Below are 14,568 nucleotides of genomic sequence, written 5' to 3'. Positions count from 1 at the left end.
AAAGACATGCATCTGGGGATAGGCCCCTCCCACCTCCAGAGACATGCACCTGGGGATAGGCCCCTCCCACCTCCAAAGACATGCACCTGGGGATAAGACCTTCCCACCTCCAAAGACATGCACCTGGGGATAGGCCCCCCCCACCTCCAAAGACATGCACCTGGGGATAGGCCCCCCCCACCTCCAAAGACATGCACCTGGGGATAGGCCCCCTCCCACCCCCAAAGACATGCACCTGGGGAAAGGCCCCTCCCACCTCCAGAGACATGCACCTGGGGGTAGGCCCCTCCCACCTCCAAAGACATGCACCTGGGGATAAGACCTTCCCACCTCCAAAGACATGCACCTGGGGATAGGCCCCCCCCCCCACCTCCAAAGACATGCACCTGGGGATAGGCCCCCCCCACCTCCAAAGACATGCACCTGGGGATAGGCCCCTCCCACCCCCAAAGACATGCACCTGGGGATAGGCCCCTCCCACCTCCAGAGGACATGCACCTGGGGATAGGCCCCTCCCACCTCCAAAGACATGCACCTGGGGATAAGACCTTCCACCTCCAAAGACATGCACCTGGGGATAGGCCCTCCCCCACCTCCAAAGACATGCACCTGGGGATAGGCCCCTCCCACCCCCAAAGACATGCACCTGGGGAAAGGCCCCTCCCACCTCCAAAGACATGCACCTGGGGATAGGCCCCTCCCACCTCCAAAGACATGCACCTGGGGATAGCCCCTCCCACCTCCAAAGACATGCACCTGGGGATAGGCCCCCCCCCACCTCCAAAGACATGCCACCTGGGGGATAGGCCCCTCCCACCCCCAAAGACATGCACCTGGGGAAAGGCCCCTCCCACCTCCAAAGACATGCACCTGGGGATAGGCCCCTCCCACCTCCAAAGACATGCACCTGGGGATAGGCCCCTTCCCAACCTCCAAAGACATGCACCTGGGGATAGGCCCCCCCCCCCACCTCCAAAGACATGCACCTGGGGATAGGCCCCTCCCACCCCCAAAGGACATGCACCTGGGGAAAGGCCCCTCCCACCTCCAAAGACCATGCACCTGGGGATAGGCCCCCCCCCCACTCCAAAGACATGCACCTGGGGATAGGCCCCTCCCACCCCAAAGACATTGCACCTGGGGAAAGGCCCCTCCCCACCTTCCAAAGACATGCACCTGGGGATAGGCCCCTCCCACCTCCAAAGACATGCACCTGGGGATAGGCCCCTCCCACCTCAATGGGGTCTGGCGGCTGGCACATTCAATGGGGGTCTGGCAGCAGACACTTTTGGCATCTTCGGGCCAGTGGTGCAACTTGAATCCCTCCCTGTTAGTGTTGTTACACCCTCCGACAACACACCGTCGAGGCATGATGTCTCCCAGGTTCCAAAAAATAGTCGAAAAAACGGAAAATAACAGAGCTGAGACCCGTGTGTGTAATGTGTAGAAAATGAAAATGGCGGCAGTATTACCTCGCGACGCCACGTTCTGACGTCATCGTCACCAGAGCAATAAACAGAAAGGCGTTTAATTCGCCAAAATTCACCCATTTAGAGTTCGGAAATGGGTTAAAAAAATATATGGTCCTTTTTTTCTGCACTCATCAAGGTATATATTGACGCTTACATAGGTCTGCTGATAATGTTCCCATTTAAGGAAAACAGTGCGAACATGGCACTGCCATATTTATTATTGAAGTCACAAAGTGCCTTATTTTTTTGACATGTCTCAAAACAGCAGCTTGGAATTTGTGACACGCTCTCCCTGAGATAATCCTGATACCCATTACAAACTATGGAAAGTACTATTACATGTTTTTGCCGGCCCCAGTCACATAATATCTACGGCTTTTTGGAAATCTCATACACAAAACATACAACATAAGGTGGCAAAAAATATTTCAATAATGAATAAAGCAAAATACATCCTGGGCCAAAAATCACTTTATATTCTCTACTGCTCGCTAGTGTTACCATATTCGAGTTTTGTGCAGAAATATGGGGAAACAACTACAAATTTGCGCTACATTCGTTAACTGTGTTACAAAAAAGATCGATTAGAATAATACACAATGTTGGATATAGAGAACATAACAAACCCTTTATTTATTGAGTCAAAAATATTAAAGCTCGATGACTTGATAAAATTGCAAACAGCTAAATTGATGTACAAAGTAAATTATAACCTGCTACCAAAGAATGTACAACAATTCTTCTCAACTAAAGAGGAGAAATATAACCTTAGAGGGAAAATCTAACTTAAAACATTTGTATGCCCGTACAACCACTTAAAACTTTTAGCCATATCAGTATGTGGAATTAAATTATGGAATGGATTAAGTAAAGAAGTTAAACATTGTAACTGATATGAGCCAGTTTAAGAGGATGTTTAAATTAATAGTGCTTCACAAAGTACAAAGAAGAAGTATTATGAGAAACACTTTCAAACTTATTGAAAATAAGATATTCTTCATCTTATTATGTTAATAATGACTGAAATAATTAAGTACATGTTAGAAAACTGCTGTGTTAATCACTCATAGATGTCATTTTGCTATTTTGCTGTAAAGAAGGTCAGTGAATGAATGTTTATATTGTGGGCGCTCTGAAGTGGAAAAGGGGTAGGATTAAAGAAGCTTTGCTTCTTCTTACTCCTTTTCGGAACACGATGTATTGTGTATTGCGAAATGATGAAATTAACTGATGTATAATGTTGTATTGTGTGTCGTGTTCGAAATAAACTAAGAAAAGAAAAGAAAGAAAGAAACATGCCTCATACAAAAAACAATGAAGGCCCACAGCTTCAGTCCAGAATATACTTACCCATAATTTCCCTGTGCCTCCCTGCTGACCTGTGGGAAGCTCTAGATGAAGATCCCCACCACTGGAGTACATCTCAACCACCTGTCGCCGGCCCAGAAAGTCAGTTTATATTGTCACAGGCGTCCCTTATATGGTGTGTGGCGGCGCTACGTTACCTGCAGAGGTTCACTGTAGGGGTTATGAATGTTAATTAACGGTGAGAAGCTGCTGTTTACTGGCACTCGAGCCCCGACAAAAGGGCGGAGCCTGAAAGGGTTTGGGATGCCAACCCCAAAAACCTTGAAAGATGGAAATGCAGAAATAAAATCATTTACAACGATGCATCTCAGAGTGGAGACAAGTTTAGCTGGCCTGGCTCATGTACCTGGTATGTAAACACTCCGTGGTGTGACGTATTAATAAATAACGTGTTTTCCACATTCCCAACGACTCGTGCCAGAAACACCACATCAAACGACGTGTTGCCTCCCGGTGGGGATTATCTGCCGGGGGGAACACAGAAAGGAAGATGATGTTAGTCGTGTGCAAGGGCGGGACCAACACGCATGGAACAGCTGAGGCAATAAAAGCTCGAGGATCTTTACGCTCCCAGTCCACCTGCACCTAAAGGTTGAGTGCCATGAGAACATAGCAGCTCCACGACACACTTTCTTTGGCATTATCGAGCCAACGCTGACAACTACACAGCAAAAACTGAACTCTAAGTAAGATTAAATCTCTAATGTGCTTATTTTCTGTCTGATAAGATCATTCTTCTCACTAAGCAGATTTATGTTAGAGTGTTTTGCTTGTTTTAAAGGGGAACATTATCAGCAGACCTATGTAAGCGTCAATATATACCTTGATGGTGCAGAAAAAAGACCATCTATTTTTTTAACCGATTTTTGAACTCTAAATGGTGAATTTTGGCGAATTAAACGCCTTTCCGTTAATCGCGCTGGAGGCGATGACGTCAGAATGTGACGTCGCCGACGTAACACACCCACCATTTTCTTTTTCAACACATTACACACACTGGGTCTCAGCTCTGTTATTTTCCGTTTTTTTGACTATTTTTTGGAACCTTGGAGGAATCATGCCTCGTCGGTGTGTTGTCGGAGGGTGTAACAACACTAACAGGGAGGGATTTCAAGTTGCACCACTGGCCCCAAGATGCCAAAGTGTCTGCCGCCAGACCCCCCATTGAATGTGCCAGAGTGTCCTCCACATTTGACCGGCGATGTTAAGGCAGGACATGGCACAGAGATGTATGGATAACCTGCAGATGCATTTGCAACGATAGTCAACGAAATCACCAACGATAGTCAACGAAATCACAAAGGTGAGTTTTGTTGATGTGGACTGCCAGCTAATCGATGCTAACATGCTACGCTAATCGATGGTAACATGCTATTTACCGGCGGTGCTAAGACAGACATGGCACAGAGATGTATGGATAACCTGTAGATGCATTTGCAACTATATTACGTTTCCTTCCACCCACATTGAATGCGAAAAAAAACACTTACCAATCGACGGATTTAAGTTGCTCCCGTGTCAAAAGATGTCAAAGTCCTGATCGTTTGGTCCGCACATTTTACCGGCGATGCTAACGCAGCTATTCGGCCATGCTATGGCTATGAATAGCGTCAATAGCTATTTGCTCAATAGCTTCAGTTTCTTCTTCAATACTTTCATACTCCAACCATCTGTTTCAATACATGCGTAATCTGTTGAATCGCTTAAGTCGCTGAAATCCGAGTTTGAATCCGAGCTAATGTCACTATATCTTGCTGTGGTATTCCCATTGTTTGTTTACATCGGCAGCACTGTGTGACGTCACAGGGAAATGGCCAGTGTCTTCGCAGAGAGCCGAAAATAAGGCACTCTAAAGCTTTATTTAGGGATATTCCGAGACCGGTAAAATTTAGAAAAAAACTTCAAAAAAATACAACATGCCACTGGGAACTGATTTTTATTGTTTTTAACCCTTTTGAAATTGTGATAATGTTCCCCTTTAAGAGTTTTGGTCCTAATTGATCTCAGTAGGATATTACAGCTTGTTGCTGAGATGTTAAGACCTATATACAATATCATCTGTTGCAAAGCTTTGTCATCAACACTCACAAGTATAAAACTACTTTTTCAAAGTAAAAATGTATTATTTCAAGCATGAAATAAAAAAATCATGACTTTGACACAATTGTGTCTCATAATTAAAACAGATGACAGCCAAATGGACTTTGCGGTTTTATTGTCAATGAAACAATAGAAAACACGTACTCACCGAGTAGTGCGGTTGGCAGAGTACAGCAAACTGACACTTAATATTGAAACATTTCACATGTGACATTTCAAACTATTTTGAACAGAAATAGTTCATGCACATTCAGATGAATTCTAAAAATTACAATTTAAAAAAATGTGGCCAGGGGCCGGGCTGTAATATATATATATATATATATATATATATATATATATATATATATATATATATATATATATATATCCATCCATCCATCCATTTTCTACCGCTTATTCCCTTTCGGGGTCGCGGGGGGCGCTGGCGCCTATCTCAGCTACAATCGGGCGGAAGGCGGGGTACACCCTGGACAAGTCGCCACCTCATCGCAGGGCCAACACAGATAGACAGACAACATTCACACTCACATTCACACACAAGTGCCAATTTAGTGTTGCCAATCAACCTATCCCCAGGTGCATGTCTTTGGAGGTGGGAGGAAGCCGGAGTACCCGGAGGGAACCCACGCATTCACGGGGAGAACATGCAAACTCCACACAGAAAGATCCCGAGCCTGGATTTGAACCCAGGACTGCAGGACCTTCGTATTGTGAGGCAGACGCACTAACCCCTCTGCCACCGTGAAGCCTATATATATATATATATATACATATAATTATATTATATATATATACATACACACGTATATATATATATACTAGGGGTGGGCAAATTAATGCGTTAATTACGCGTTAACTCATCAATCTATTAACGCCGACAAATATTTTATCACACATTTGCATATGTTGTTTACATGCTTTTATTTTGTTAACTTCTTTTCTTAATAAGATGTCATCTCCCGGATGTACTTCAGCGTTGAGGGGCTCTTGGTAAAGATGGAACATTTGGCAAAAATACCGGACAATTCTGCAAATTTCCTGGCTGGCTTACAGCGTGGTCACTCCGGGATCACTTACGACCGCCAGACAATTCTGGATGTGGATAGATCGGGCCGTTTTGGACTGAATGAGGCGTGCTTGCTAGACCGGCTAGCTAGCATGGGAATACTTTGCCGGCTACATCCAGCGGCCTGTGAAGCAGCGGAGTATATGTGTTGTCTGTCTATTTATGAATAATGCAGACGAGGAGTGTTGGCTGAGTTCTTAACGTTTGCTTTCAGAGCGTGCATATCACAACATACAAGATGCCGTCATGGCGACACACAACCTATACCGGGCTACCGCGCATGCTCCTCACTCCTGTTGCATGCTGGGTAGGGTAGTTCTTTTATTCCCTGGCTCATAACATCACAATATAGTACCATGTATATGATGCGTTCAGTTTATCAAAGCACCAAGCAAACAATCGGAAAATTCCCATCATATCAATTCCTAGATATGGTCATAATTATTTTAAGTGCACTACGCAGAATAAACACAACATTATTAATATTGCTACTACGGATAATTTGATCAAAAATTCCCTAAAACAGCCCACTACCTATAATATAGGTTTTTTAAACATAAGATCCCTGATAAAAAAAATGTTTCTGCTGTTACCTCAGAAATTGCCTGTTCAGATGTTATGATTGTGGCTCAGAGATTTGTATGTAGATTATATTTATTTTCCATAACAAACAGGATAACTTAAATACCCTGGCAGTGGCAATAAGCTTAAATGTTTGTATTTACATTTTTTGAGTTGATTTTCATAAAATATGCTATTTAACTGCTACTGTTTAACAAGGTCTGATTTAAATTGTGTTTGCACAACAAATGTTTTGGCGCTTTTGTTCATGTGGGAGAATATTCCAATAAAGGTGCACTACACACTACTTTTGAATTCATTATTGGGCTTTGTGTATACAATGCAGTTAATCGCGATTAATCGGAGAAATAGTGCGATTAACTTTGATTAAAATTTTTAATCGTTGTCCAGCCCTAATATATACACATACACACACATATGTATACATACACATTTATATATATATATATATATATATATATATATATATATATATATATATATATATATATATATATATAAACGTATATATAACATATATATATATAAAGTATATATATATGTAACATATTTACAAGAGCACGCACTTGGCGTGATGTCATGTTATCGATGGGAAAATGCATTTTTAGACCACATGATGTGCCTGAGCAGCTAGGAGACCCCGAGAGTAACAAGTGGTTGCCTTGTTGCCATCCATTGAGAAAAATAAACTCGTTTTTAGTATAAGTTTGCTGGTTTGAAAAAATGTAATGCAGAGCAATTATCATTATGTCAAGATAATGGCACTAGAACATTTTTCAACATATTGAGAAAAAAGGTCTCATATTTGTTTTTTCTATCAAGAAAAGTGCACTTGTTATGAGTGATAATATTCTAATTTTAAGGTATCATTAGGTTCATTGAGGTTAGCTAATTTTACTTGACAAGCCAAATTTTCTTGTACTATTGGCAGATCATTTTGCTTTGTTTAAGTAAATTACCCTTCATTTTTGTTTTTGAACACTGACTTTTTGCAGTGTAGCTATTATTAGTGCCAAGGAGAAGTCCACCATGTTGTCTGCAGTCTTCTTCAAAAGGATCACTTGACCACTGCATCGTTCGTATAACCCGTGGCTCTTTAGCGCCGCCCTAGTGGCTCCCTGGAGCTTTTTCAAAAATGTGTAAAAATGGTGGTAAAAAATATAATTGTTGTTTCAATATTGTTTCTTTAAGAGAGCAAACATGACAAACATTCCTAATTGTTCGAAAACCCACTGTTTATATTAAACGTAATACGTGTTTTATGCCACTCCTTTTGTACACCAAATGTTTTATGCTGTGCGTGAATGCACAAAAGGTGAGCTTTGTTGATGTTATTGACGTGTGTAGAGTGTTAAATCAGGCATATTTAGTCACTGCATGACTGCAAGCTAATAATAATGGACCACAATGGAAACAAGCTATCAATTTGCCTTTTTAAATCATTGGATTCAATTCTTTAAGATGTCAATAAACAATGCTAACATGCTATTTAAGCTAGCTGTATTTACATAGTGCATCATTATGCCTCGTTTGTAGGTATATTTCAGCTTATTTAATTTCCTTTACTTATCTCCTGTGTATTTAATTTATATTTGCATGTCTCATGACACCATCCATCCATCCATCCATCTTCTTCCGCTTATCCGAGATCGGGTCGTGGGGGTAGCAGCCGAAGCAGGGAAGCCCAGACTTCCCTCTCCCCATCCGCTTCGTCTAGCTCTTCCCGGGCCAGCCGAGAGACAGTCTTCCCAACGTGTCCTGGGTCTTCCCCGTGGCCTCCTACCGGTTAGACGTGCCCCAAACACCTCCCTAGGGAGGCGTTCGGGTGGCATCCTGACCAGATGCCCGAACTACCTCATCTGGCTCCTCTCGATGTGGGAAGCAGCGGCTTTATTTTTAGTTCCTCCCGGATGGCAGAGCTTCTCACCCTAAGGGAGAGCCATGCCACCTCAACTGACTAGAGTGGGGGGGTGTATAATGTAGCCCGGAAGAGTTAGGGATGCATGGGATTCTGGGTATTTGATCTGTTGTGTTTATGTTGTGTTACGGTGAGGATGTTCTCCCGAAATGTGTTTGTCATTCATATTTGGTGTAGGTTCAGTGTGGCGCATATTAGTTAGAGTGTTAAAGTTGTTTATACGGCCACCCTCAGTGTGACCTGTATGGCTGTTGAACAAGAATGCCTCACGTGTGTCTGCAGAAGCCACATACAACATGTGATTGAGTAGAGAAGTTTGCTAAAGTTGAAGAAGGTCCTAAATGCTGCGCCATTATAGCATGTTTTTACTTTTTTGTTGGGGTAGAATTCATCTGACTTACGAGAGAATAGTAGGTGTAAAATTCAGAAGTCCCTCGGAAAATTCGGGGGGGGGGGGGGTGCAAACGGCGTCCATCAAACTAACATTAAATCTCCATATTAAGGTAAGGGCAGCGTGTCTGCGACCCCAGATTAATACATAGCACAAAGCAAAATAAAACTATATATGCAGTATTATTCCATTTTAAATTTCCAAAGTTTTGAGGCTCCCATTGTTTTCTTAATTTTGTGAAACGAGTCAAAATCTCCGTAATATCGCTAAAATTCGCTCCATTTTGTCCACTAAAGACGCCGAGATCATTATCCATGCGTTTGTTACGTCTCGTCTTGATTACTGTAACGTATTATTTTCAGGTCTCCCCATGTCTAGCATTAAAAGATTACAGTTGGTACAAAATGCGGCTGCCAGACTTTTGACAAGAACAAGAAAGTTTGATCATATTACGCCTGTACTGTATATACCTTTATATACATATATACATACATATATACCTATACTGTATATACCTTTATATACATATATACATACATATATACCTATACTGTATATACCTTTATATACATATATACATACATATATACCTATACTGGCTCACCTCCACTGGCTTCCTGTGCACTTAAGATGTGACTTTAAGGTTTTACTACTTACATATAAAATACTACACGGTCTAGCTCCATCCTATCTTGCCGATTGTATTGTACCGTATGTCCCGGCAAGAAATCTGCGTTCAAAAGACTCCGGCTTATTAGTGATTCCTAGAGCCCAAAAAAAGTCTGCGGGCTATAGAGCGTTTTCCGTTCGGGCTCCAGTACTCTGGAATGCCCTCCCGGTAACAGTTCGAGATGCCACCTCAGTAGAAGCATTTAAGTCTCACCTTAAAACTCATTTGTATACTCTAGCCTTTAAATAGACCTCCTTTTTAGACCAGTTGATCTGCCGCTTCTTTTCTTTTTTCTCCTATGTCCCCCCCTCCCTTGTGGAGGGGGTCCGGTCCGATAACCATGGATGAAGTAGTGGCTGTCCAGAGTCGAGACCCAGGATGGGCCGCTCGTCGGGACCCAGGATGGACCGCTCGCCTGTGTATCGGTTGGGGACATCTCTACGCTGCTGATCCGCCTCCGCTTGAGATGGTTTCCTGTGGACGGGACTCTCGCTGCTGTCTTGGATCCGCTTGAACTGAACTCTCGCGGCTGTGTTGGAGCCACTATGGATTATACTTTCACAGTATCATGTTAGACCCGCTCGACATCCATTGCTTTCGGGGTTGCCCACATCTGAGGTCCTCTCCAAGGTTTCTCATAGTCAGCATTCTCCCTGCCCACTGGGTGTGAGTTTTCCTTGCCCTTTTGTGGGTTCTTCCGAGGATGTTGTAGTCGTAATGATTTGTGCAGTCCTTTGAGACATTTGTGATTTGGGGCTATATAAATAAACATTGATTGATTGATTGATTGATTGAAAATGGCTCTTTGAGTGGTAAAGGTTGCCGACCCCTGGTATAGGCGGACAGCTGATAAGCGACACATCTTTTGAAGAATACTGCAGTCAAAAAAAACATGTCGGGTAAAAATGTCCATCCATTATACCAAACATTGTCTGACTCAAAGAAAACCGGAAATTCCACTTTGTCAGATGATAAAAGGAGTAGCAGACATGCGGTGTGGAGTTGGGCGATGGAACAATATCGATATATATTGCAATACAAACAATCGATAGCAATAATTAAAAAAAACAGGCGTTCAATAAAACTTTCGATAAGTTTTTTCTTCTCCGTCGGAAGAAAGCGGAAGTTGCAAAGCAGGAACAAAGGCACTCGCTCTCTGGTAACCGAGCAAGGCAGAAATGGCACCCTTTGACGGAAGACAAAAACGGAAAAAAGAGATCAATTTCTATCAGCACAAAGTGTTGCTATGAGAACCTTGAAAGAAAAAATATTTTTACCTTTATATTTATTCTCGCCTTCCAACAAGTAGGCCATATTTTTTTCAGGAGACCATTTACCAACATTCTACATCCCAAGAACTAGCTTATGTAGCCGAGGATCGGACCGCCAAGTTCCCTGCCTTCGGCTTCCGCCCAGCTCACAACACACCCGACCTCTATGGCCCCTCCCATGAGTGGTGAGCAATCGTGCCCATGGCTCCGGAGAGGGGGGCCCCGGTGACCCGAATCCAAGCGATCTAAATTGAGTCTTGGTTCTTGCATTCCCATAGAAGTCTTCGAGCTTCTATTTGTCTGATCCCTTACCTAGGACCTGTTTGCCTTGGGAGACCCTACCATGGGGCATGGAAGCTCCCGGACAACAGAGCTCCTAGGATCATTGGGACACGCAAACTCGGTCGATCTACATTCCCATCCTCACCTATGGTCATGAGCTTTGGGTTATGACCGAAAGGACAAGATCACGGGTGCAAATGAGCTTCCTCTGCCGGGTGGCGGGGGGAAGCTCAAAGTAAAACTGCTGCTCCTCTACATGGAGAGGAGCCAGATGAGGTGGTTTGGGCATCTTGTCAGAAGGCTACCCGAACGCCTCCCTAGGGAGGTGTTTAGGGCACGTCCAACCAGTAGGAGGCCACGGGGAAGACCCAGGACACGTTGGGAAGACTATGTCTCCCGGCTGGCCTGGGAACGCCTCGGGATCCCCCGGGAAGAGCTGGATGAAGTGGCTGGGGAGGGGAAAGTCTCAGCTTCCCTGCTTCGGCTGCTGCCCCCGCGACTCGACCTCGGATAAGCAGAAGATGGATGGATATTCACCAACATTATGATCATTGAAAATGAATAATTATTTAATATGCACTCAAAGTACTTCGAAAACGTTTCTCATTTGACAACTCTATCCGGTAGCCACACGGCCTCGGGGTGACATACATCAGTTGTTGTGACCTCTCTTTACGTCAAAACCTATTTTGACTTATTACCACCATTTCCTCGTCGAAACCTGCCGGTTGCCATGTGGTAGGGAACCGTGTTCGTTTGACCGCTCTGTTCCATAGTAAAGATTCACCGTCATCTTTCGGGAATGTAAACAATGAAACACCGTCTGTGTTTGTGTTGCTAAAGGCGGCCGCAATACACCGCTTCCCACCTACAGCTTTCTTCTTTGATGTCTCCATTGTTCGTTGAACAAATTGCAAAAGATTCAGCAACACAGATGTCCAGAATACTGTGGAATTTTGCGATGGCATGTGTTGCAATGTTAAGATTTCATCATTGATGTATAAACTTTCAGACTGCGTGGTCGGTAGTAGTGGCTTTCATTAGGCCTTTAAAACAAAATGTAACACATAGTCAAGCGTGGAGCTACAATTGTAATCAACCACTTACCAAACTCCCACCAACAACAACACACCACGCACATTCGTCTACAACAAAGTATTTTACAAAGTGACACTTTGTTCTGACAACCCTCCTACGTTTTCGAAATGCAATTAACTCCCTGCGCCATCAGAAGGCTTCTTCACATGCGAGTTGTGTGTGCTGCAACCGTGCCTGCAGGATTTGTAGGTCAGGCGCAGGCATTTGGCTTGTTTGAAGAGTTAAAACTGCCACGAATAACAAGGAAAGCTAAGAATCAATCCCATTTTATCTACGTGGCCCTTCGTCACAAGGCGCCTCAAACGACAACATCCCCTAAAGCAGGTGTCGGCAGCTGAAAATGTTGAAACAGCCACCAGATTTTTATTTTATTTTATTTTAATCTTCTATTTTTTTCTCCCATTCCCCCACCCCTTGTTTACCTGTATCTCATCTTTTTTGTAAGGGGCGCTGGAAGCCGGCAGACCCGTCAGCGATCCTGTTCTGTCTCCCTGTAATGTTTGTCTAAACTTGAATGGGATTGTACTGAAAATTTTAATTTTCCTGAAGGAACTCTCCTGACGGAATAAATAAAGTACTATCTAATCTAATCTAATATTGGACCGAAAATATTAACAACATATAGTTCTGGAGCTAGGGCTGGGAGATAAATCAAATATACTCGATATATTGAGGGTTTGTCTCTGTCCGATATAGAAAATGACTAAATGGTAGGGATGCACCGATTAATCGGTAACCGAATATATTCGGCCGAATATGGCAAAAAAAGCCACATTCGGCCTTCGGTGGAATGAGTTAAAAACAAGGCCCAATAGTGGCGTGTGACACAATTTTTTGACGCGGTGACGCAATCAACCAACGTGCAGTGACGTTGGCATATGTTGTGTACCTGTATAAGTGTATGAGGTTACATGCACACATTTATTGAGATTTAGTGGGGCCTCTGTTTACATTATTAGCCTGTTGTGTAGGCTACCTGTATAAGTGTATGAGGTTACAAGCACACACTTAATTGAGATTTACTTCAGCCTTCTGTTTACATTATTAGCATATCTACTGTGGCTAAGCAGACTTTTGCCAAAAGGACAATAATTCATTTGTTGTGGGTTTATCCACTTTAATGCACTTTATTTTTTGGGGGAATGCATGTTTTGTTTGAAGGCCTAATATAAATGAAACACTTTGTGCTTTTTTTGAAAAGCAAAGGCTACTGGAATATTAAAAAAATGTCAATATTCAATAAAAAAATTACTTTATTTGAAAAACATGTCTGAATATTTATTCTAGGCCAGGGGCGCTCACACTTTTTCTGCAGGTGAGCTACTTTTCAATTGACCAAGTCGAGGAGATCTACCTCATTCCTATTTATATTTATTTATTTATGATTTAACAAGTTAATGGTGTTTAATGATAATACAAGCATGTTTAACACACATAGATTCCTTTCTTTCATGAAGACAAGAATATAAGTTGGTGTGTTTGATTCTGATGACTTGCATTGATTGGAATTAGACAGTGGTGCTGATAACGTCCGCATTTTCAAATGGAGGAAAAAAAAAAGTCCTTCTTTCTGTCCAATACCACATGAAAGGGGTTGGATTTGGCATCTCATTTGTCCAACTTGCATACTCGTTTTTAAACACTTTGTTATGAGAGTAGCATATGTGTGTGGCCCTTTAATGTCTGGCAGCAGGTGAGTGACGTCAGTGAGTGTGCGGGTGGGCAAGCAAGTGAGAAAGCGGTCGCTGAGGGCGGGGGAGAAATACATTGGCATCAAACTCCGTAGCTTGCTAGCTTTCTGAGACTCTTATTTTGTTAGCACAGGCAGGATGAAACAGGTCTTTTATGGTGAAGACAGGAACTGTGCAGTCGGTCTTTAGAGTTTTGACAGTAGGTACGGAGTCTCTAGAAATAAAATGTGTTTCTCTGCGTCCGCCCTGTTAGTGATTTTTTTCTTGAATATGAGCTCGCAGCAGCCAGCGTCATCTCACAAGATCCTCGGGTGCCGAGAATGTCAAACAAATGACGAAAGTGAAGTCTTGGTATGATTGATGATTGCTCATTTTTATGTATATTTTTTAATGCCTGGCGTGAGATCGACTGACACACCCTCCGAGATCGATGTAATGCCCACCCCTGTTCTAGGCTATTTATGCAATATTAAAAAAATTGTGAAAAACTGCATTCATTATTCGGTATTCGGCCTTCGGCCAAGCGTTTAAATTTTATTCGGCTTCGGCCACAAATTTTCATTTCGGTGCATCCCTACTATATGGTGATATTGGAGTATACGTTCTCACGCAGTTGCTTTTGGCTGCTGGCATTACACTGCAGGCTCTTCTCACTC

The 14,568-nt window shown here is 43.0% G+C and overlaps 1 protein-coding gene across 2 annotated transcripts in view; it reads right to left on the bottom strand.

Moving 5' to 3' along the window:
• tmem131 (transmembrane protein 131) overlaps positions 1 to 3,579 on the bottom strand; it is a 72,433-nt gene extending 68,854 nt beyond the window's left edge. The window contains exons 1-3 of one of the 2 annotated variants that reach the window (XM_061887986.1): positions 3,187 to 3,579; positions 2,978 to 3,100; positions 2,823 to 2,903 (exon numbers count right to left, since the gene is read on the bottom strand). In XM_061887986.1, the coding sequence (XP_061743970.1) occupies positions 2,823 to 2,894 (72 nt within the window). In that variant the 5' untranslated portion in view covers positions 2,895 to 2,903; positions 2,978 to 3,100; positions 3,187 to 3,579. The remainder of the gene's footprint in view (positions 1 to 2,822; positions 2,904 to 2,977; positions 3,101 to 3,186) is intronic. The other variant, XM_061887985.1, reaches the window with a different exon arrangement.
• Positions 3,580 to 14,568: the final 10,989 nt, after the last annotated feature.

This window comes from Nerophis ophidion, linkage group LG26 (genome assembly GCF_033978795.1).
Source record: "Nerophis ophidion isolate RoL-2023_Sa linkage group LG26, RoL_Noph_v1.0, whole genome shotgun sequence".
NCBI classification, from domain to species: Eukaryota; Metazoa; Chordata; class Actinopteri; order Syngnathiformes; family Syngnathidae; genus Nerophis; species Nerophis ophidion.
Note: the sequence above shows the minus strand (reverse complement) of the source record. Positions and strands in the feature narration are given on the sequence as shown.